The sequence below is a fragment of the Elgaria multicarinata genome, chromosome 2 (genome assembly GCF_023053635.1).
Source record: "Elgaria multicarinata webbii isolate HBS135686 ecotype San Diego chromosome 2, rElgMul1.1.pri, whole genome shotgun sequence".
Lineage (NCBI taxonomy): Eukaryota > Metazoa > Chordata > Lepidosauria > Squamata > Anguidae > Elgaria > Elgaria multicarinata.
The window spans coordinates 118221856-118244233 of NC_086172.1; the positions used below are offsets into that span (position 1 = coordinate 118221856).

The 22378-nt window shown below is 42.8% G+C and overlaps 1 protein-coding gene across 2 annotated transcripts in view; it reads left to right on the forward strand.

Annotated features, from left to right (window-relative positions):
* ALKBH3 (alkB homolog 3, alpha-ketoglutarate dependent dioxygenase) overlaps positions 1 to 22378 on the forward strand; it is a 28537-nt gene that overhangs the window by 1866 nt on the left and 4293 nt on the right. For both annotated transcript variants that reach the window (XM_063117440.1, XM_063117439.1), the window contains exons 3-8: positions 3616 to 3731; positions 4195 to 4229; positions 4440 to 4487; positions 7215 to 7318; positions 9028 to 9116; positions 13802 to 14011. In XM_063117440.1, the coding sequence (XP_062973510.1) occupies positions 3616 to 3731; positions 4195 to 4229; positions 4440 to 4487; positions 7215 to 7318; positions 9028 to 9116; positions 13802 to 14011 (602 nt within the window). The remainder of the gene's footprint in view (positions 1 to 3615; positions 3732 to 4194; positions 4230 to 4439; positions 4488 to 7214; positions 7319 to 9027; positions 9117 to 13801; positions 14012 to 22378) is intronic.

A 22378-nucleotide genomic window follows, 5' to 3' on the forward strand; every position in this document is an offset into this window, starting at 1 on the left:
TTTCAAAACTCATATTAATTTATTTATTACATTTTTATACCACCCAATAGCCGAAGCTCTCTGGGCGGTTCACAAAAATTAAAACCATCATAAAACATACTGTGTCATCCATCCTTGTATGAGGCAACATAACCCCATATCAAACAAGGGGAGTTGAGAGAGTGGAAGGAGCTTTGTTGCTATTCATACCTGAGTCCACACAGATATATGTGCTTGAGTTTGGGAAGTTCTGTTCCTGCTTCTGACAGGACTGCAAGCTCCACCTACGTCACAGGATGTCGTGGCGCTGGGTATGCTCAGTTTCTGCCCCCGAATGCATAAAGTTTCCATGGGTTTTTTTGGGTGCACAACATTTTCAGCCCCAAGGGCTTCAGGAATTGGGGGTCACATGTGCGTACATACATACTTTCACGCATAGATGTTCACACATCCCGGTGATCTTGATAGAGATCTTTCTTTCCTGTTAGCAACAGCAGGAAAAGTGATCTGTATGAGGATCTTTGGGGGATGGAGAGGAGAATGCAGGCAGCGGGGAAATGGGCGAGGAGAATTGGATGAGGGCTAATAAACTGAAACTCAAACCAGATAAGACTGAGATGCTGTTAGTGGGTGGTTCTTCTGACCGGATAGTGGGTGTTCAACCTGTTCTGGATGGGGTTGCACTCCCTCTGAAGGAGCAGGTTCATAGCTTGGGGGTTCTCCTAGAACCATTTCTGTCACTTGAGGCTCAGGTGGCCCCAGTGTCACAGAGTGCCTTCTATGAGCTTTGGTTGGTGGCTCAGCTACACCCCTAACTGGACAGGGATAACTTCGCTTCAGTTGTCCATGCTCTGGTAACCTCTAAATTAGATTACTGCAATGGGGCTGCCTTTGAAGACGGTTCAGAAGCTGCAGCTTGTGCAAAATGCAGCGGCCAGATTGATAACCAGAACCAGAAGGTTCAAGCACCTAAGACCGGCTCTGGCCTGCTTTCATTGGCTGCCTATATGTTTCTGAGCCCAATTCAAGGTGCTGGTTTTAACCTATAAAGCCTTACATGGCTTGGGACCACCATACCTGACAGAACGCCTCTCCTGGTATGAAGCTACCCGTACACTACGCTCAGCATCTAAGATCCTACTCCGAGGGAAGCTCGGAGGATGACAACAAGGGAGAGGGAGGGCCTTTTCAGTGGTGGCCCCCCAGTTATGGAATGGTCTCCCCAACAAGGCTCGCCTGGTGCCAACACTCTCATCTTTCTGGCCCCAGGTCAAGACTTTTCTCTTCTCCCAGGCAGTGAACCACATATGCTGAGTTTTTAACTGACCCCAGAATAGTTGTTTTAAATAGATGTTGTTGTTTTTATGCTTTTGATGGTTTTAAATTTTTATATTTGTTTTTAATGTTCACTGTTTTTAACTTTTGTAAACCGCCCAGAGAGCTTTGGTTATGGGGCGGTATATAAATGCAATAAATAAATAAACTTGGTGGTGGGGAGGTCAGGGCACCCATGCGGGGCTACAGGTTACGCTCCCCTGATTGTGCCCATATATGGAATTTTGCTCAATAGATGCCTATCTAATTTTTCCTCGAAAGTTTCCCTGGAAGAAAATTCTGCAACTTTCCTTGATAGTTTATTTTGTGTTCTTCTAGTTAATATATTTGGAATGGTCATTCTTAGCTATCACAATCAGTGATGTGGGTTTTCTAGGAAATGAAACTCTGGGCTGCCCTGAACCAGATGGAGATCTGATTTAGCGTTTTTTAACTTTAATTTTCGCTACTAAATGACTGTGATGATTCTTCTACATGTCATATAAATACGTGGGTAAAAAAATCAAATCGCAAAAAGTTGTTGAGCTGAAATATTACATATTTGGGGGTAAGATTCAATAAAGGATAGTTACAGTGCAATTGTATGCATGTTTGCTCAGAGGTAAACCCCTTGGAGTTCACTTACCTAAGTAAGTAGGTATGAGATTGCATTCTAAGTGATTAAATGAGTTTTTTAGCCCTCATTTAACCCATAACTGCATCTAGGCACTGATTCAGAATGTACTGGGTGTTATCAGCATGCTGATAATACGCTGCCCCAAATTATTTGAGGATTCTCCTGGATCCGTCTTTCTTCTCCAAGGCTCAGGTGTCCTCAATGGCCCCGAGCATCCAGTACCAACTTTGGCTAGTGTGTCCAATATGCCTAGAGATAGCCTAGCGCTGTGATCCATACACTATTAATCTCATGATTATACTGTAATATGCTCTATGTAGGGCTGCTCTTGTGCATGATTCAGAAGTTGCAGCTGGTGCAGAATGCAGACACTAGGGTGTTCAGTGGAACATCTACGTATATACATATTACACCTGTGTTAAAAAGAACTTTACCAGCTCCCTATTAGCCACTGAGCCATGTTAAAAGTTTTGTTGTTGACAGACAAAGCCCTAAACAACTTGGGACCAGGATAATAGCTGATTACCTCCCCCTATATATACCCAAACACCCCCTGAGATCTTCTGAGGAGATCTTACTGATCATTCTGCAACCAATGGAGTGTCACCAAGTCATGGCACAAAGTGAGCCTTCTCAGTGTATCATCCTTCGGCATAGGAGCACTCTCCTATGCGTGGTGGCATAGAAACACTGGCAACTTTCAAACACCTCTTGAAAACATATCTGTTCATGCAGGCCTTCCCTGACCTATAAAGGATTAAATTACTGCCCTGCTTGTTACCTTGTTGAAACAAATTTTTAATATGTTATTTTGTTCCTTTATTCTATTGTATTTTTAATGTGAACTGCTTATGGATTTTAGTATATTAAGTGGTATGAAAATATTATAAATAAATGCATGTCATTCAAACCATTCATACCTTTATTTGGAAACTGTTTTTGTTGGAATACATGTAAATATTTTAAAATATGACAACTCAATAGTATGCACTTCTCTTACATTATTTAAATTAAGAAAAAAATGAAGGCACTGGGAACTGTTAACATATTGAAGAGCTGTGTGCATAAATGCATGTGCTTCTTAGGGTAATAACCTGGAAAAAAATAAATTACAAGTTTTATTTTAGATTTGGCTAGCACTGTATCCATTCAAGTTGGCCAATTTAATTTGTATTGTGTTCTTTCATTATGTTACAAATTAATCTTATGGAATAATGCATTCCTAAAAGCAGAAAAAGTTCCACAGAAAATATAATAGTGAAAAAATGACCGCCTCACATCACTGATCATAGCAAAGGGCTAATTTCTGGTATTTCTGTTTTACATTATTCTTTTTTGTTATGGAAGGAATGAGCAGACTTTTAGAGATGGATGCTAACACAGGGTATGTCTCTACTGGGAATTGTTAAAATTTACTTTCAAATACTCATAATTCCTCAAAATGGAAGTTCTTTTGAGGTGATTAAGGGTCTCTGTTGGAGGACACTGCGCATTCTCACAAAACCTAAAGTTCTTTATGGAGAAACTAGAAACAGAGAAAGTGTTTGCAAGGGTATGATGTGTGATTGTGCTCTTAGTGCCAGAAATACCCACAGTGAATAACTCTTAAAATACATTTTTCTTGTCCTAATTTTCCAAAGCATATAGTTAACTAGTTTTGCTGATGCTTTTCCTTTCTACCTTAGCTTCTGGGGTTTCCGGTGCCAGGAACCAAGTCTTTGCAAGCACTGCACATCCCAGAATGAGAAGAGAGGGGCAGCTTTCATCCAAAAGACAATTTGTTTTTAAAGCACCAGAAGAGGTAAACACTAAATAGGCTGCCTTATTCTACTCTCATATGTACATAGCAAGGATTTATAGGTTGCTCTTCAGCCCAGAGGCAACCATAGTGGATTACAAGCAGATATCAATGTTTTCTTGCATACATGTTTAGAAAAACTCTCTTCGATCAGATTCATTGCCAATACCATTAGTCATAACAAAAAATATAGGCTATAGACGTCATGCACTACAAGGAAGCAGTCAAATTAATTCTAAAACCAGCATTTCTAATAACTAAAAAAATGTTTTGCTTTTGCCTTTGTAGATGGAATAGTAGGTAGAGGAAATATTCCAGCATTCTACCCCATCCTAAACACAATGCCTAGCCCATAAGCTGACTCTGGATTGGCAACTTAGATGCACTCAGTATTATTAATGGGACATCTTTAGCTGAGATCCCTGAATGTGCCTGCTGTACAAAATTCTGTTTTCCCCCTGCTTAGGTGGTGCGCAAAGCCCCGGAGCCCAAAATAATGGAGTGAGTATGACTTCATTATCTTCCGTGTACACCAGCCCCTCTGTATCGTAATGCTTAATCAGACATAGTGGGTCTTGCTGCTTTTTACTCCCATATCCCTACCGTTAGGTGCATTTGGTAAACTTTCCTCCCCTAACTCTTATTGGTCTTTTGAACCTAGTCAACCATATCAAGACTTCTTTCCCCCTCTCCCCTTCCTCATCCCCACAGGAAACAAGGCATGTACGAGATCAGCACATTGCCCTCAGGAGTGTCTCGGTAAGCAAATAAAACACCCCTCTAACTGTTGATGCAGAATAATACTATAGGATTCTGTTGTAGTAGATGAATCAGCTAGGATCTTGGTCGCTGCTGCAAGCGGAGGGTGTTCACTAGTCTAAATTCAGTGCCATGAATCCAAATTGTAGCTGAGCAATTGAAAGCAGAAAAAGCTGGGAAGGTTCGGAACTACTTGTGGTGCTGATCTTCATGTGAATAATAGTATCATCCTTATCTTCCATCCAAAGTAATGACAGGCAAAATGCCAGTTCACAGGGATGCCCTTCCCCATATTAGCATTCTTTGCTGACAAGTGCATTTTGACTATACTGCACAAGTGGGCAGAAGATGGATCTGAATTTATAAGTAGATCTCTAAGTAATTTGCAGTAGATCAGCAAGGATTTCTGTCTCCCAGCTGTCTAACAGAAGCAAGAGCAGAATCCCCCCCCCCCCAATGGCTATAAATGCACTGCTGAAATTAAGAAAGCTTGGAGTAATCAGGAGTGGATTTTTGTCTGGAAGAACTGTGAATTCTGTTACATTCTCGCACTGGGTAACAAATTCCTGCTCGACTGGAGAGTTAAAGAAATGTTGTAAATATTTCTTTTGGTTCTGCCTTGCCAACTATGAACTGTTAAATGACAGATCCAATAAATATAATGTAATTTCACTAAATTGAATTTCTCACTAAATCCCAACATCTTTGCAATTAATTTTAAATACTGGAGATGCAACGCCAGAGAAAGAAATTAGTATTGGAAGACTTGGCACAAAAGAAACCCAGGAAGCTGCCTTATATTAAGTCAGATCATCTCTCTGTCTAGCTTGGTATCATTAACTTTGAGCGGTGGTGGATTTCTAAGGTCAAGAGTCTTTTTCCAGCCAGCCTGGAGATTGAACCTGGAACCTTGTGCATGCAAAGTGTGTTCTCTGCCACTGAGCTACAGAGCTGAGACAATATCTTGAAGCTGTGCAAGTGATTGCGCAATGGCATGCACTAACAGAACTATACTACTGGATTTCAGTTCTCTCTTCTCATGCAAGAAGCTTGCCTTAAGTCAGGAAAAGCTCTTCCACTCATGGAAGAGGCCTTGTTCTCACAGAAGGACAAATCTCATTGCCTTTTTGCTCTACTGTCAATATAATAGCTGGAATAGTTTGTAGTATTTTACTTCACTCTTCGATCACAGAGACACTTGAAACAGTTTTGTACATCTTATTTATTTATTTATTTATTTAGAATATTTATATACCGCTCCCCTTTGAAAAATTTTGGAGCGGTGTACAAGGTAAAATGAAAATAAAAACAGAATAAAACAGTTAAAACAAAACTTAAAAGAAGCAATAACCGTAATCCAAGGCTGCATGTTAAAGAAAGGCTTCTTGGAATAAAGATGTTTTCAGGAGGCGCCGAAAGGAGTACAAGGTTGGCGCCTGCCTGACCTCCAGAGGCAGGGAATTCCACAGGAGGGGCGCCACCACGCTGAAGGCTCTTCCCCTGGTGGATTCCAGTCGGAGGATCTTGGAAGTCTTGCAATGAAATCCTATGCAGGTCTTCTCAAAGGTCGTGTCGTGTTCAATGGAACTTACTCTTAAGTAAATATGTATAGGATTGCAGCCTTAGTTGATGCATGTTAAAGGGAGCTCCACATCTTCATTCAAGGAATGAGTAACATCAGTGACAAATATATTGTGGAGAGGGAGCATTCAGTTTAGGTCAAAACTACATGTGACATCGCAGATCTGTGATTGGTTCTCCTGATCATCTCTTTCTTTGGTTAAAAGGCATTTGGGGCAAGCTGGGTGGGCCTGAATTGGAGCCACAGCATGGCAGGAGGGGGCAGATTAACCCTTTGACACATACTTTCCCCAGTGCAAAGGTCTATCCCTGAAACGGCTGTTAGCCAAGGAAGGAATGTACTTGTGTTGCGTGGTGTCTTTATGTTTTCGCTCCATGTCTAATAGAGGTGACCAGATCTGGATCAAGGCCACAGTGCTGCAGCCTCAAACCAGATTCCAGCTTCTCTCCCCTCTCTCCCCCAACATCACACTGCTGCTTTTAGCCGAAGATATTGGGGGTCCTGATCATGGACAGTTATGCCCTTGGAAAATCTTCCAGAGAGTTTTTCTGTATTTCAAAGACTGATGGCTAGAAACTCTCAATTGTACATATCTTTAGACATGCAATGAAGTTGCATTTTCTGTATCGCACGTTGGAAGTACTTGTCTGCATTCTTAAAGGGGAAAATCACCTATAGCAAGCTTGACTGATCTCTCTGTGAAAGGCATCTGTGATACCTTTTTGCAAGGAGATCACAAACAAGATAGTGAACTAGCTTTGAATGAAAACCATGTATCAAGAAAGGGAGAAGTCCATTTGTGCTTAACCTGAAATGCAGTTGCACAGTCTTGTAATTAAGTCCATAAGTTACCAGCCTTGACTAGCCTGCTGAGAACTGGCAGAGGAAGGAAGGAGAGCCTGGTCCCTCCTGCAGCAGCTCACTGCTTTTTTCTGCCGGGCACAGAAGAGGGGGCTTCTCTCCTTTGGCAATCTGTCTCTTCCCCCCCCCCCCTGTGCTGGGTGCAAAAGAGGGGCGGAGCCCTGGTGTACAGTCACCTACGGGACCAGGCTAGTGTTTAAATACAAGGTTGCAGTTGTACATTAATGTGCTTAGAAAACAGATCTTGCAATACCCGTGTGTAATCCGGTTTTCCCCTGTGCTAGGATTCATTTGATTCCTGCCTTCCTTGACTTAAAGGAGGCAGACTGGATGTTTGAACAGCTCCTCCAAGAGATACCATGGAGGCAGAGAGCACACATCAGACAGGGTAACTGTACAGTCATTCTCATTTAACTGCCCACTTTGACTATGGCCTGGCCCACCATCAGCACCTTGTCTGGGCCCCCGCTGCCATCTTCAGCTGCAACATGTCCCCCTTTCCCCTGCGTGCATACACAGAGCCCAAGTACTGTGGGCTTGTCAGTATTGCAGCTGCCCACTGCGCATGCATATCCCGAGCAGCCTTCCTTGGTGGTGGTGGCAGAACTGTAATGAGTTCTGGCAGCTGTATCTTCCATCGCTTTGTGGACCATAAAATATAGCAATGGCCAGACACTGCCTATTACAGTGTCTAAGCCCAGCTGCCTGGTTGTGCAAGGAGGAGAAGGCTGGCTTCTGCAGCGACGCCTCCTCCAGGGGGGCCATATAGTAGTGGGTCCTGGGGAGGGGTGGTTGGAGCAGCAGGGCCAGCAAGGTTGGTCTGCCTGGAGGCCTCCAAAACATGGAACAAGGCCTGACTATGGTAAGTCCATTCTCTCTAGCCTTTCACAGTTCTCAGTTGGGTGTTCTAACAACACTTTGCTGCATGCCTTAAAAATGGCCCTTCTTCTTTCTCTGGAAATCCTCAGTCCCATCTGTTAGGGGTTGGGTGGCAGTGTTTGGGCTAGGCGCTGTTGACTTACTGGGAACTGCTACTTGGAGCACTGTTCATCTGTTGCTACAAGAGCACTGCCTTGCCTTCGGCCGTACCATAGTGCTGCTGATTGGTTTCCCAACCATTGGACGATCAGCACACTGGGGCTGCCAAAGCAAAACTTTCTGGGAGTAGTTCTGTGTCTTGAGCCAACTGTGCTGCAGATATAAGCAGGGTTCTACAATCCCATTTGACTCGCCACGGTGAGAACTCAGATGGGCTCTAGTGAGCAAGATGAGCCTGCAGCTTCCTCCTAAAGTTCGAGCTACAGAGAGGGAGGGATTCCCACCCCAGTCCCAAACATGGGCAAAAGCCTGGGTTAGCCTTGCACTTGCTGGGTGCAAGCAGAGTGACCAAGTATCTGCTGCTTCACCCTTTCTGGCTCCCAGAGGAATGGTGCAAGTGTGAAGGTTTGTCTTTGTACCTGCTAGGCAATTGTAACGCCAGTATCTTTGCAAAGATAGAGAAATCCCACGTGCAGCTCAGTTGGAGGGGACTAGTAGAGGTGCTTCCCTTTGTCCTTGACTTCACACTGTGTTTCAAGTAATAGCATGAGGTCAGGGACAAGATCCTGAAGCTTGGGTCGGCCACCAAGGCCACCCAAAACTTAGAGACCCCTGCATATAAGCACAATAGCAGTTCAAACTCTGGAGCTTCATAGGCTTTCCCTAGCAAAGCTCTTGAATATGCAAGCTAGGCGCCGCTGTGACTGGCCAGCATAGTATGTATAAGGGTGTTCTGCTAGCTTTGTCCACTTGGGGGCAGTTGTGCTATTTGTCATTTTGTGTAATCTGATATTGCAAGAGAGATGACATAGCAGGCATATAAACTGCCTAGAAAACCTTCCCTTTAGTTGCATCAAATAAGTCCAGAATTCAAGGCAGTTTGCTGAGCTTTGATAGGGAGAATGCAGAAAAAGAATTGTTACAGATTTAACTGGGGGACAGTCTCCTTTAAAACCACACACACCAAGGATCTTTCCTGGAATATACTAGTACAGTCCTATAATACTGATCTTTCTTCTATGGGAGCCATAAATGCTGTCTTCTGTTTTCTTTCTCTAGATCTATCTTATGATGAACCCAGACTCACAGCGTGGTATGGTGAAATTCCATACACTTATTCCAGGCTTACGATGCACGCAAACCCTGATGTATGTATTTACTTCATAAACAACTGCTCTTGTAGGGATTTAAACAGAAAGTCAGTCTTACAGGCAAAGGTTCACTATCAACAGTGATCTGACTATACCAAAAGTGGCTAGTGGCTGATGTCTTGGCAACATTATTTTTATTATTAACAACAAGAAGAACACAAAAGAGGAAACTTCTCTAAAATGAGGGAACTGGTGAAAAGAGAGTTGAAAGGGGAATCAAGAGGGTTAAATCCTTGGAAAATGCATGGAGCTTACTCAAAAGCACAATAATAGAAGCTCAACTAAATTGTATTCCACAGGTTAGGAAAGGTAGCTCCAAGTCCAAGTGAGGAAAATAAAAGGGAGCACAAGCTTGCACAAAGGTGATACAAACAAACAATAAGGGATGCAAAAAAAAGCATTTTGAAGAGCACATTACTAATAATATCAAGGTCAACAATAGAGAATTTTTTAAATATATCAGAAGCAGGAAACCAGATAGGAAAGCAGTTGAACCATTGGATGAAACAAAGTTAAGGAAGTACTAAAGGAGGACAGAGAGATTGCAGAGAAGCTGAATGAATTCTTTGCATCTGTGTTCACTCCAGAGGATACAGGACAGATGCCTGTGCCTGAACTGATGTTTTCAGGAAGGGAGTCTGAGAAACTGAGGCAAATAGTGGTGACAAAAGATGAATTTCTCAACCTTATTGACAAACAAAGCAAATAAATCACCAAGCCCAGATGGAATCCATCCTAGAGTTCTCAAAGATCTCAAATATGAAATTGCAAACCTAGCAAAAATATGCAACATGTCCCTAAGCTCAGCCTCTATACCAGAGGACTGGAAGATGGCCAACGTAACACCAATTTTTAAAATGAGATCCAGGGGGGATCTGGGAAATTACAGGCTGGTTAGCTTGACATCTGTTCCAGGTAAATCTGTTGAAAGCATTATTAAAGACAAAATGAGTAAGCATATAGAAGGGCAGGTCCTACTGAAGAGGAATCAACACGGCTTCTGCAAAGGCAAGTCCTGTCTCACTAATCTACTAGAATTAGAGTGTCAACAAACATGCAGACAGGGGTGATCCAGTGGACATTGTTTACTTGGATTTCCAAAAGGCTTTTGATAAAGTCCCCCACCAAAGACTCCTGAATAAACTTAGCAGTCATGGAATAAGAGGAGTGGTCCTCTTATGGATCAGTAACTGGTTAAATAATAGAAATCAGAGAGTAGGAATAAGTGGTCAATTCTCCCGATGGAGAGAAGTAAATAGTGGGGTCCCACAGAGATCGGTATTGGGACTAATTCTTTTCAACTTATTCATAAATGATCTGGAACAAGGAGTGAGCAGTGAAGTGGCCAAGTTTGCCGATGACACCAAATTATTTAAGATTGTTAAAACACAAAAGGATCTCTCCAAGCTGGGAGAGTGAGCACCAAAAGCCAGATGCGGTTCAATGTAAACAAGTGTAAGGCGATGCACGTTGGGGCAAAAAAACAAAAAACTTCAAGTATAACCTGATGGGATCTGAACTGGCGGTGACCAACCAAGAAAGAGATCTTGGGGTTGTGGTCAACAGCTTGATGAAAAGGTCAACCCAGTGTGTGGCAGCTGTAAAGGAAGCAAACTCCATGTTAGGCATTATAAGAAAAAGAATTGAGAATAAAACGGCCAGTATCATACAGCCTTTATAAAAATCTGTGATGCGACCACACTTAGAATACTGTGTACTGTTCTGGTCACCGCACCTAAAAAAGGATATTATAGAAAAGGTGCAGAAAAGGGCAACTAAAATGATTAAGGGGATGGAGCATCACCCCTGTGAGGGAAGGTTACAACAGCTGGGATTGTTTAGCTTGGAAAAAAGGAGGCGAAGGGGAGACATGATAGAGGTGTACAAAATTATGCATGGTATGGAGAATGTGGATGGGGAGACATTTTTCTCCCTCTGTCAAAATACTAGAACCCGGGGTCATCCCATGATGCTTCTTGGTGGGAGATCCAGGACAAATACACTGCTCCAAAATTTTCAATGGGGAGCGGTATATAAATATATTTTAAATAAATAATAAATAAATAAAGGAAGGAAGTACTTTCTCACACAGCACATAGTTAAATTATGGAGTTCATTTCCACAAGATGTAGTGATGGCCACCAATTTGGATGGCTTTAAAAGGGGTTTGGTTAAATTCCTGGAGGAGAAGCCTATCAATGGCTACTAGCCCTGATGGCTATGTGCTACCTCCAGTATCTGAGGCAGTAAACCTGTGCACACCAGTTGCTGAAATACATGGGTTGGAGGGTGCTGTTGCACCATGTCCTGCTTTGTTGGTCCCTGGCTGATGGCTGGTTGGCCACTGTGTCAACAGAGTGCTGGACTAGATGGACCCTCAGACTGATCCAGCAGGGCTCTTCTTATGTTCTTAACAACAACTACAATGACCACGATATGATTTTATTTTGACTTCCTTCAAGGAGCCTGGGGAAATGTGTTTCAGGCCAATGAGCTTCATTGCCACGTGAGGCGGGGGGTAAATTTGAACCTGGGTTGTCCCAGTCCTAGTCTGACTGTGTGCGCTGTACCACTTGAACTTTGTATTCCTTTTCTTTTATTAACTGAGTACTATCAAAAGAGTGTTGTCTAGAATCAAGATCCTTTTTTAAAAGTGTACCTGTATGTTTTGGGCAGTGGCATTAGTGTGTTGAGCTCAGCTGCTCATCCCATGCACTTCTGACCTCATGTGATTCATCCAAGTCACATTTCAGCCTGTCCTCTTCCTTGTCTCTCTGCACTGCTATATTCTGATCCTCAGTGTTTGATTTGTAGGCTGAGTTTAATGTCTCCTGGAAGAATAAAATACATCATTTCTAAACACTTTGCCATGTGGTAACCTGGTAACTTTTCCCACAACAACTAGACTACAATTACTCCTCAGTTACAGAAAAAATTCCATTGTCTTGTGTGACTCTGTTTTTGCTGAGCTCACTAAGGGGGAATGCTGAGGTCAGAGGAAATTTTTGGAATGATCTAACCCTGGAGAACAGGAAGGGAGTAGAGTAAGACTCACTGCCCCCCATTTGCACATTACAGTGGCAAATCATGGGTTAATTAACTCACAGTTTGTGCCCAACACCATTTTGAATATGCAACCTCCATTTGGGCCAATCAGAGGTTGCTCCATAATATCTGAACCCGGACATGGTGAGTTAATTGAACGTTGTAAGTTAATTAATCCAAAATTAACCCTCATTGTCTGGTCTCAGATATCACAGAGCAACCCATTCAGAGGTTGCATTTCAAAATCGCATTGGCACACATTGAGGGAAATCCTGGGTTAATTAACCCACAATTTGCTCCTGTAGCATGCAAACTGGGTCACTGTTGCTCTGTGTTCCTTTACCTCAATTACTATTGGGTGGGTGGGTTAATACTGATCTCCCTAACAATAGGAATGCCTCTTTAATTTTTGCCAATTCAAAATTGGTTAAATGACATGGTTTTGCCTGGATGATCATGGGCACTGTAGTCTTGAGACTGTGTTGGATGTTACACTACAAATGCCTAATTTCTCATAACTACAGTTCCCAGAGATCATTAGTAATGAGCCATGACAGTTAAACAGTTTAGAAACTGTTTTACATTTTGTAATGCAGGCACACATATGCAATATAGTGACAATTTAGAGTTTCAACTCACCTTAGCTTGAGGGCAGAATAAAACAAAAGGTTAGAAAATGCTGTCAGGAGAACACCAGCTATAAACACATACTTTATAATATTAAGACATTTTCTGGCTTTGGTGTCTCTCTAGGAGGAGGGCATCCATTAGTATCCTGCTCTTGTCAGGCAGAACTTGGAACTGGTCAGATGAACTTGGAACTTCTGGCTATTTGTCTGAGCTTTCATATGTTAAGATCAGGAGCTTGGAAAACTGAAAGACTCCAGCACATAAAATGGGAGATGCTGCATGTGTGTGGATATGGATCAGGGGTGGACAACTTGTAGGCCAAAATATCTGGACAGCCACAGCTCTCATCAGCCCTAGCCAGAATCGCCAGAGTTGCAAGAGTTCCAGTTAATGCATGCGCATAGTTTTTATGGAGAGAGCTCTTAAGCCATGAGCTTGGCTGTTCCTCTGTGTTTGACTTTCTGTGCTTCTTAGCATAAGTGTAGAGTAGCAATTATGAGGAGTGGAATGATAGCTTGTCCTCCAGAAATAGGCTAATGCCGATATAATGCATACAAACCGACAGTGCCTATTCATATGTCACGGTAGCCCACTGTGGGTTCATTTACCCATTAGGGCTGTTGTGTTGGGCCAGGTGCCCATGTATGCCAGTTTTGCATGGTGCCCACAGGTACACAGCTTGCTATGGCTTGTTGTGTGGTGCGAACCTAGGCAGCAGTTGTTTGAGGGTTAGACAAGCCTAAAACTAGGTCAAAGACTGTTTAAAATGTGGCATAAGCTAATATGAAAAGTTATAGGGCAATTTCCAGGCAGTTCCAGTATTCAATGTTCGTAGCTAAATCCTCTTTGGGATCAGTTTGTATTTTTGCCTACATTTCCAGTGCTTTGCTTTAGGGAGTCACGTCTCCTTCGGATACTTTGCATTTTCCCTGTTATGGCCACATCCCTCACTATAAATATTGAGTTGAACTCCTTCCATGTTAATCTGTTTTCTCTCCTGATTTCAGTGGCACCCACTACTGACCATGCTGAAGGATCGCATTGAAGATTTCACTAAAAACACCTTCAACTCTTTGCTCTGCAACCTGTACCGGAATGAAAAGGACAGCGTTGACTGGCACAGTGATGATGAGCCTGCATTGGGAAGAAACGCTGTCATTGCCTCGCTCAGCTTTGGTGCCACCCGGACGTTTGAGATGAGGAAGAAGCCTTTGCCTGTGAGTGTACCAGCTCTTCTGGGTTGTAGAGAGAGCTGCATAATGATCCAATTGCAGCAATGGCGACTTTAAAAGGCCTTAATGGAATTGACCTTGTCTTTGGTGATCCTGAACTATACAGTATAATATGTTCCTTTCCATTATTGATATTTTAAAAAGGTATGCAAGAAGCATATAATTTCTGTACCACAGCTGCTATTAACCAGTTCATTGCACTTGTAGCATTGGTGATGTATATGTCTTATATTTGGAAGAGATGCATTGGGAAAAGACATCATCACGATACAAGAAGATATATTTGCTGGAACATCTGATGTGTGTGTGAGAGAAGAGGGCAGTTGGGGCAGGGGGAAGAGATGGTGAGTGATGTGGTTTACAAGGCAGCAAGTAGCTTATGTTGCTATTTAGCCCTGAAGCTCTAGTGTGTCTGGTTCGTGCTATAGATCAGGGGTCCCCAACCCTTTTAGACCCCTACGCACATTTGGGAATTTGAGAAACCACTGTGGTCACTACCACAAAAAGGCTCCCACTAAGGATGTGGCTATTCACATAATGGCTACTGTAGGGGCCTGGGAGGTCAAGCAGTGGTGGTGGGGAAGGAAATAGCAAGGCTGGGAGGGAAATGGAAAGAGTTGCTTCCTGGTCCACCCAATCTTCTTCCTTCCACACAGACCTTTGAGTTCGCGCTCTCCCTCCCTCCCTCGCCTCACTATTTTTCTCCCTCAACCCCTTCCCTTGCTATTTCTATCCCTCCCCAGCTGCCTTCTTTCTCTCCCTTCCTAGACTCACTATTTCTCTCCCCTCTACTCAGATCAGCAGCAAGTTCGAGAACAGGAAGAAGAACCTGGCACCCTAACGTTTTTCAATTTTGTATTTAAATTTTTTTTTGAAGTGAAGAGCTGTGTGGGCTCCACTGGAGGTGCCCATGGGGAGTCTACTATAGAAGTAGACTAATGAAGTCTACTAATCAGTCTACTAATGAAGTAGATGAGACTCAATGCCAAGGTCATAACATGAAGCTTATTTATTTATTTATTTATTAATTACATTTCTATACCGCCCAATAGCTGGAGCTCTCTGGGCAGTTCAGCTTATTGGTGGGAGAGTAAGGACAGATAAAATGAAGCATTTCACACAACCGCGTAGTTTAACAATGTAACGCAGTGATGGCCATCAATATAGATGGCTTTAGAAGGGGATTATCCAAATTATGGCGGACAAAGCTTTCAAAGCCTACTAGTCATGATGACTTATCTCCAATAGTGGAGGCAGTCTGCCTATGTATACGACTTGCTAGGCAACATGAGTTGTACGCTACTATTGCAAACCTACCAGGCTTGAGGGTTCCCACTCTAAACAGAACGTTGGACTAGATGGACCCTTGGTCTAATCCAGCTTGGGCCTTCTGATGCTTTCCATAATCCACTGTGACCAGTTTGCAACTTCTTTCTGCATTGCTTAGTTTGTGACCCATGTTCATCTTCTTCATATTCTCATCTCTGAACTCCTTGTATGGGGGGTTCAATTTTTGCCTAAATATGCAGTCCTGCTGTTTTGCTATCCTCAAAACAAAGGCGTCTCTGCATTCCCTATTCCTCACTTCTAAGCATTTGTCCACCGGGGATGAAATAGGAAAGGTGAAGTGCAGCCTTTGCATAAACATACTGGACGTTTTTCTTTTCTTCTAATAATGATATTACATAATGGTCTTCGACAAGCTGTTCTGGCATGTCTCTTTTCTTCTGTATGTCGGCCCCCAGGCTACTGACCAGAGGAGTCTGCTGTATGCAGAATATTTGTGATGCTTTGTGGGCCAGCCTGTGCTGACAACATCCTTTTCTGGAAAAGTACCAGAACAGTATAAATCTTAGAAGCTGGTCACAACAGCTCCCTCAGACCAACTGCTTATTACAACAGGAGAGATACTTGCTTCTATGAGAAATGTTGACTGAGGAATGGGAATCAGTGATGTTTGTTTTTGTACTGCTGTAATGAGAGCAGAGCCCTGTGTGTGCATATCTCTAAACGTTTCCACTTATGAATGCTGCAATTACGGATGAAAAAAAAAAAGGAAGTCTCCAGTACATGCTTTTAAATTCATTTGGGCCTAACTTGAAAGGCAGTCCAAAAGTCTAATGGGAAAGTTGTTCAGGTACATTTGAGCTGGAAGCCGGCCCTCGCTCAACTGTCAACATCATTTTAGGTTTCTTTCAGAGAGGTGAAGGGGAACCTAGGGGAAATGGCAGCTATATTCTGTGTCTAAAGGGTAGTTTGGAAGAAGTTTGGGCATCTTTTAAACTGGCTATGAAACACCGAGGTTGGGATGCTTATCAATTAACAGTTTATAATGGGCAGGGTTCAGCCAACATTAAAAACTGCCTGGAGGCCCATGAGGGTCTTCAAAGTATATAGGATGCTGGACTAGATGGAGCTTTGTGTCCCTTTCTTACTGATTTCGATAGGAGTTCTAATGCCTGTTTAATTCCCCTTTGTTGAAATCAATGGTACTTTAAATCAGGGGTAAGGAGAAGATAAATCATGGCCCACTAGTGAATTTCAAGCTGGTGGTAATTTATGTAAAGATTGCTCAAGATATTTCAACCAGAATTCTCTCTTCCTTTACATTCCAAGCATTTGGGGGATTGGTGCTGCCCTCTCCTGCTACTAGTGGATTGTCTGGTACCTTCTGGTGATTGGTATTCTTGCAAGAATATTGGACTAACAGTATATATGAAGGATCATTTAACACATATTGGTTATGCCTTAACTGTTAAAAAAACTCTGAGCATGCACATGTGCTTTGTAAATATAAAATGCATAGTTGGCCCATAAGAATCCTATACACTTTTGATTTAGGTATTATCCAGATTTAAGTATTTTAATGTCCACAGCGGCAATTAACCACAGGAGCTTTGTTTATGGTGCTGCACGTTAGGACAAAAAAAAACCAACTTCCAAGTATAACCTAATGGGATCTGAGCTGATGGTGACTGAACAAGAAAGAGATCTTGGGATTGTGGTGGACAGCTCATTGAAAATATCCACCCACTGTAAAGAAGGCAAACTCCATGTTAGGCATTATAAGAAAAGGAATTGAGAATAAAATGGCCAGTATCATACTGCCCTTATACAAATCTATGGTGTAACCACACCATACTATGTACAGTCCTGGTCACCACACCTAAAAAAGGATATTATAGAGCTGGACAAAGTGCTGAAAAGGGAAACTAAAATGATTAAGTGGCTGGAGCATCTCCCCTATGAGGGAAGGTTACATCATTGGGGATTGTTTAGCTTGGAAAAAAGGAAGCTAAGGGGAGACATGATAGAGGTGTACAAAATTATGCAAGGTATGGAGAATGCGGATAGGGAGACATTTTTCTCCCTCTCTCAAAATGGTAGAACTCGGGGGTCATCCCATGAAACTGGTGGGAGATCCAGGACAAATAAAAGGAAGTACTTCATACAGCACATAGTTAAGTTATAGAACTCACTACCACAAGATGTAGTGATGGCCATCAATTTGGATGGCTTTAAAAGGGGGCCGGATAAATTCCTGGAGGTGAAGGCTATCAATGGCTACTAGCCCTGATGGTTGTGAACATGGGTGGGAGAGCGCTGTTGCACCATGTCCTGCTTGTTCATCCCTGGCCGAGTGCTGGACTAGATGGGCCCTTGGTCTGATCTAGCATTAGGGCACTTCTTATGTTCTTATGGTATGACCATCACTACAGAAAGCCTTCTGGTGACAAAAATGGGAAACCATGCCCTGTAGTGACTGAAGCTTTGCAGACATTCATGAGGATATTTATTTATTTATTATATTTATATCCCACCTTTTTTCCTCTTTAAGGAACCTAAGGCGGTGTACATAATCCTCCTCCTCTCCACTCTAGAGCCTCGCATGGCGCAGAGTGGTAAAGCAGCAGTTTCTGCAGCTGAAACTCTCCCCACGGCCTGAGTTTGATCCCAGCGGAAGCTGGTTTCAGGCAGCCGGCTCCGGTCGACTCAGCCTTCCATCCTCCTGAGGTCGGTAAAATGAGTAACCAGTTAGCTGGGGGAAAGGTAATAATGGCCGGGGAAGGCAACGGCAAACCACCCCGCTATAAGGCCTGCCAAGAAAACTCCAAGAGTCAGTAGTGACTCAGTGCTTGCTCGAGAGGTTCCTTTCCTTTCTCCACTTTATCCTCACAACAACAACCCTGTGAAGTGGATTGGGCTGAGAGTCTGTAACTGGCCCAAAGTCACCCAGGGAGCTTCCATGGCCGAGTTGAGACAAGAACTCGGATCTCCCAACTCCCAGTCCAACACTCTAATCACTACAGCACTTTGGCTCTCATCTTCTGAGGATAGCAGTACTGTTCTGGAGCATAAGCTGTTGTTTTATAGCCCAATCTTACAAATTTTCTCTCAAAGGTAAGTACTTTTAAGTTTGGTGCAACAGACATGCTCTTCCTACTTATTGCGAGTGAGCGAGGGAAATCAGTGGCGCCCACTAGGCTTAGCATGGAATAGAAACAGTGTGCAGGTTAAGAAGAGGCCAGCCCTTCTCCTCCCTCCTCCCTTTTTTCACAAATATCGATGCCCAGAACTAGTTATAATAAAACAAAGTAGAGGGAGATGCTATCATGTGGTTATAAGCAGGCTGAAAATGCACTGTGCACATTCTTGCTAATTGATACCAGAGCATGTACTTGGCCTGAATACTGGGTGTAGTCCAATGAGGGGAAAACCTCCCAAAATGAGCAAGGCACAAGAACAGTTCTTAAATAAGTGCAGAAACAGTTTTATTCAAAGCTCAAAATAAGCAAACACTCTAGCTCAAAAAGCATAACATGTTTCAGGTCCCAGATGGTCCTTCTATCAGAGGATTATGCATAGGCCACAGCATGTGTTTACAAAACTCTCTGGCTTATCCAAAATTATATTTTCTACACACACCCTTCAAAATAGACTGGTAGTGGGGCAGAGAGAATTCGTGAAATGCAATACTGCAATACAATGTAATGATTAAAAAAAAATTTCCTTTCCCACAGCAGAAAAAAGAAAACGAATTAACAGCTCAGATTATAATTTCTTTGAAAGCTTGCTTTAAAAATGCAGTGTGAGTAAAAAGATCTTCAACCAGATGCCAAAAGGATGATGGAGAAAGTGCCACACAAACTTTTCTGGGGAGCCAGAGTGCCACCCTCTCCGTAGTAGCCACCTGGCTCACTTCACTTGTTAGGGGCACATGGAGCAGGGCCTCCAAAAAGGATTTTAGTAGCTAGGTAGGTCTACATTTCAGATAACCTGATCCCAGGCTGTTAAGGACTTTAAAGATTAAAACCAACATTGAGGCCTGTTAACAGATTTGGAGCCAATGCAGCTGATAAAGCATCCAGAGAAGCAGATTTCTAGGTGGATGTGGGACTAAGCCTGGGTATTGCTATCTAGCCATTCTTCTAGGGTGTGAGAGAGACTAGATCCTGCTAACTTCCAAATGCTTAAACTAATAAGTAATTTGTGTAGTTAAACAACATAGCTTTGATCCAGAAGGGAGGTAGGAGGTGTTTATTTAAATGTCTCTGAGTTTCCCTTTCAGAAGGGAAACCCCTTACTGATTTCCTATTCCTCAAAAGAAAAAAAGAAACCTTAGAGTTTAGTGCAAAGATTGTTGAAGGGAACATTAAAAATAGTAAAACTCCAGCTGATTGCCTTGAGACATGCATCTCATATCACTTATACAAGAAATACCCCTTGATGTCCCATCCTTCATGGAAAGAGCAGCTCCTTAGCTGCCTGATTGTTCCTTAACTGTTGCAATAAATTCTAGCTCTTTTGTTTCTGTTCCAGTCTTTGCTTTTGCTTATGAACTGCTTTTCCCACTATTTCGTTTTTTGAAAGCTATTTTTCACTGTCAACAAACGACTGTTGTCTTAGGACTCCTTGTTGCATTATGAATTGGGACACCATATAACCTTCACATGGGGTGTGGAGGGGGAGTCTCCTCTCTCTCTCTCTTATTACTGAAGACATATATTTTTAGGAACTCATAGCCATTCCTGGTACCTTGCAGTGTGTGTCTGTATGCAAACATATGTATACAAAGTGTAGATTGAGTTTAAAACTAAGGTTGTGCAGCTTGGCTAATCTTGCAACATGTAAAATGGCTTTTAGTTTCAGGAAGAATGTTCTAGGTCTTGGTTTAAGTAGTAGGTCTTCAGTTCTGCAAAAATGCCCCTGTTCTGTCTCTTTTGCTGCAGAGCCCTGGATTTGCTTGAGGAATTAGTTCAATGCAGTTAACCTGCTAGCTTTAAATCTACACTGCAGTGTAAGCCATGAAACTGAACTATAATAGCTAGTTGGCAAGCGGCAGTCTGCTGCTTAGCTTGTAACCAAGGAAACAGATGGCATAGGGGGTGGGTGGAAGGAGGACTTGGGATGTAAGTGTTAGATAATAATGGGATGTCCATGATGCTCTGAACATGCTGATAACAAACATTGTTGGAAACTCAGGCGCTGGATAACTTTGTTCTTCCAATGAGCCACTGAGCAAAGTCTGATCCCCTGCATTGCAGAATGCTAGGTGCATCTTCTTCTTTTTTTACAAAAGCAAAGGAATGAAAGAGAGGGCATCTTGCTTCACTGATGATGAGGCACTAACAGTGGCATCCTATGCAGGTTTTCTCAGAAGTAAGTCCCACCGTGTTCCATAGGGCTTAGTCCTAGCTTAAGTGTACATAGGATTCCAGCCTAAAAGGGGGGAAGCTATGAGCTGTCTGTAAATCACAGGCAAAGCATCAGTTGCTCTCCAGATGTTAGACAGCAGCTCCCATCATCCCTGACCATTGGCCATGCTGGCTGGGGCTAATGGGAGTTGCTGGCCAGCAACATCTGGAGGGCCACAGGTTCTCCACCTTTGGTGGAGAAGAGGAAATGGAGCCAGATGAGGCAAAGGGAAATCCACATTTCCACGATGAGATAATGTAGAGATGTGAGCATTTTGCCTGGCTAGGTAGACGATCTATGAAAGAGCCTGTTCCTTTGTAAGAATCCAAAACTAGTATTTTATTTTAAAAATTCAGTATTGAAATGTGTGGGGATCCCAATGTTTTGTTTTTAAAGACTGCAGGGAGCACTATTAATGAGTCAGAAGATCCAGACAAAAAGAGCTGCATTAGTCAAGGTGGGAACGTTCCCAGTGGCAAGCGCTTATGCTAGTGATGCTGCAGGAATTAATAGGTCAGCCAACTAAAAAGAAAGAGGTGTTTGTATGTGAGGACCCTATGAGACTAGGAATAAAAGGTGTCTCAAGCACAGTGCATATTTCAAGACATTGTATTTCAAGCTGGTTCATGGGGGCAGTGATGGGAATATGGCTCTGGGAAGTGGGGCGTCTGGCTATTGAGACTGAATTTGTGCAAATCGCTTGCCATGGTGTGAGCTGTAGTGCTAATCTTTCCCAAGTGCCATGGAGTTTTAAGTCTACAAGAGCTGTGAAGGCTTCAGATGTGTAAGGATGTGTTATTGCAAATTATTACATATGTGGGGAAGGGGAATAAATATTTGGAAGTGTGTGCTTCATTGACCAAGAGAGAATATAACAGTTCTACTAGAGCTCAGGAGGTCAGTCCTGTGAACTACTTGACAAAGATATGCATGCCGTTCTGGGATCTTTGGCAGGAGAGCAGGATATTAGTGTTGTAGTAGTGATGATAAAAGAAGGAATGCATTAATTACAAGGCAAACTTGGGTTGCCTGGCTGGTATAATAACAGAATCCCAGATCTCTCTCATGCAGTCATGTTGGATAAATTACTCCCTGGGTGCTTTCCTTTGTCAGTTAAAGTGCTTTCTCTGATCGCTGCTGCTCCTCCACCTCCCTCCCACTTCCTGATTGATGCCTGACAGAATATCCAACCAGAACCATCTGGGCAATTGTTTGTCCAAACAAATCATCCAGCCAAGTCTGTACTACACGCAAGGCTGGCAACCTCCTCCATGGCTGGATCATGCATCATTGATGACTCAAGCACTGTTGGCTTTTACATTAATCAGCGCCGGCCTGGATGAGGCACTCTGCTGACCCTAAATTTAAAAATATCATGAGATAGATATTTGGGTGGGGTAGGGTGGGAAGGTAGCAATAGAATAGGCTTGATTAACCTGCTTCTACGTCCAACTATGTTTCCCTCCCTGCTGTATGTAGTTTTCCATTGCCTGACACCTTCTCTAACCACCAGTACCATCTCCTGACTCCCATTGCCTTATTTGTAACAGCAACTACCAGTGGCGGTGTCGGTCAGACTTCCTTTGATATCTGTGGATATGGTACCTGTTGGTGATATTTCTATATTTATTTATTGTGCATTTGGTTTGTACCTGC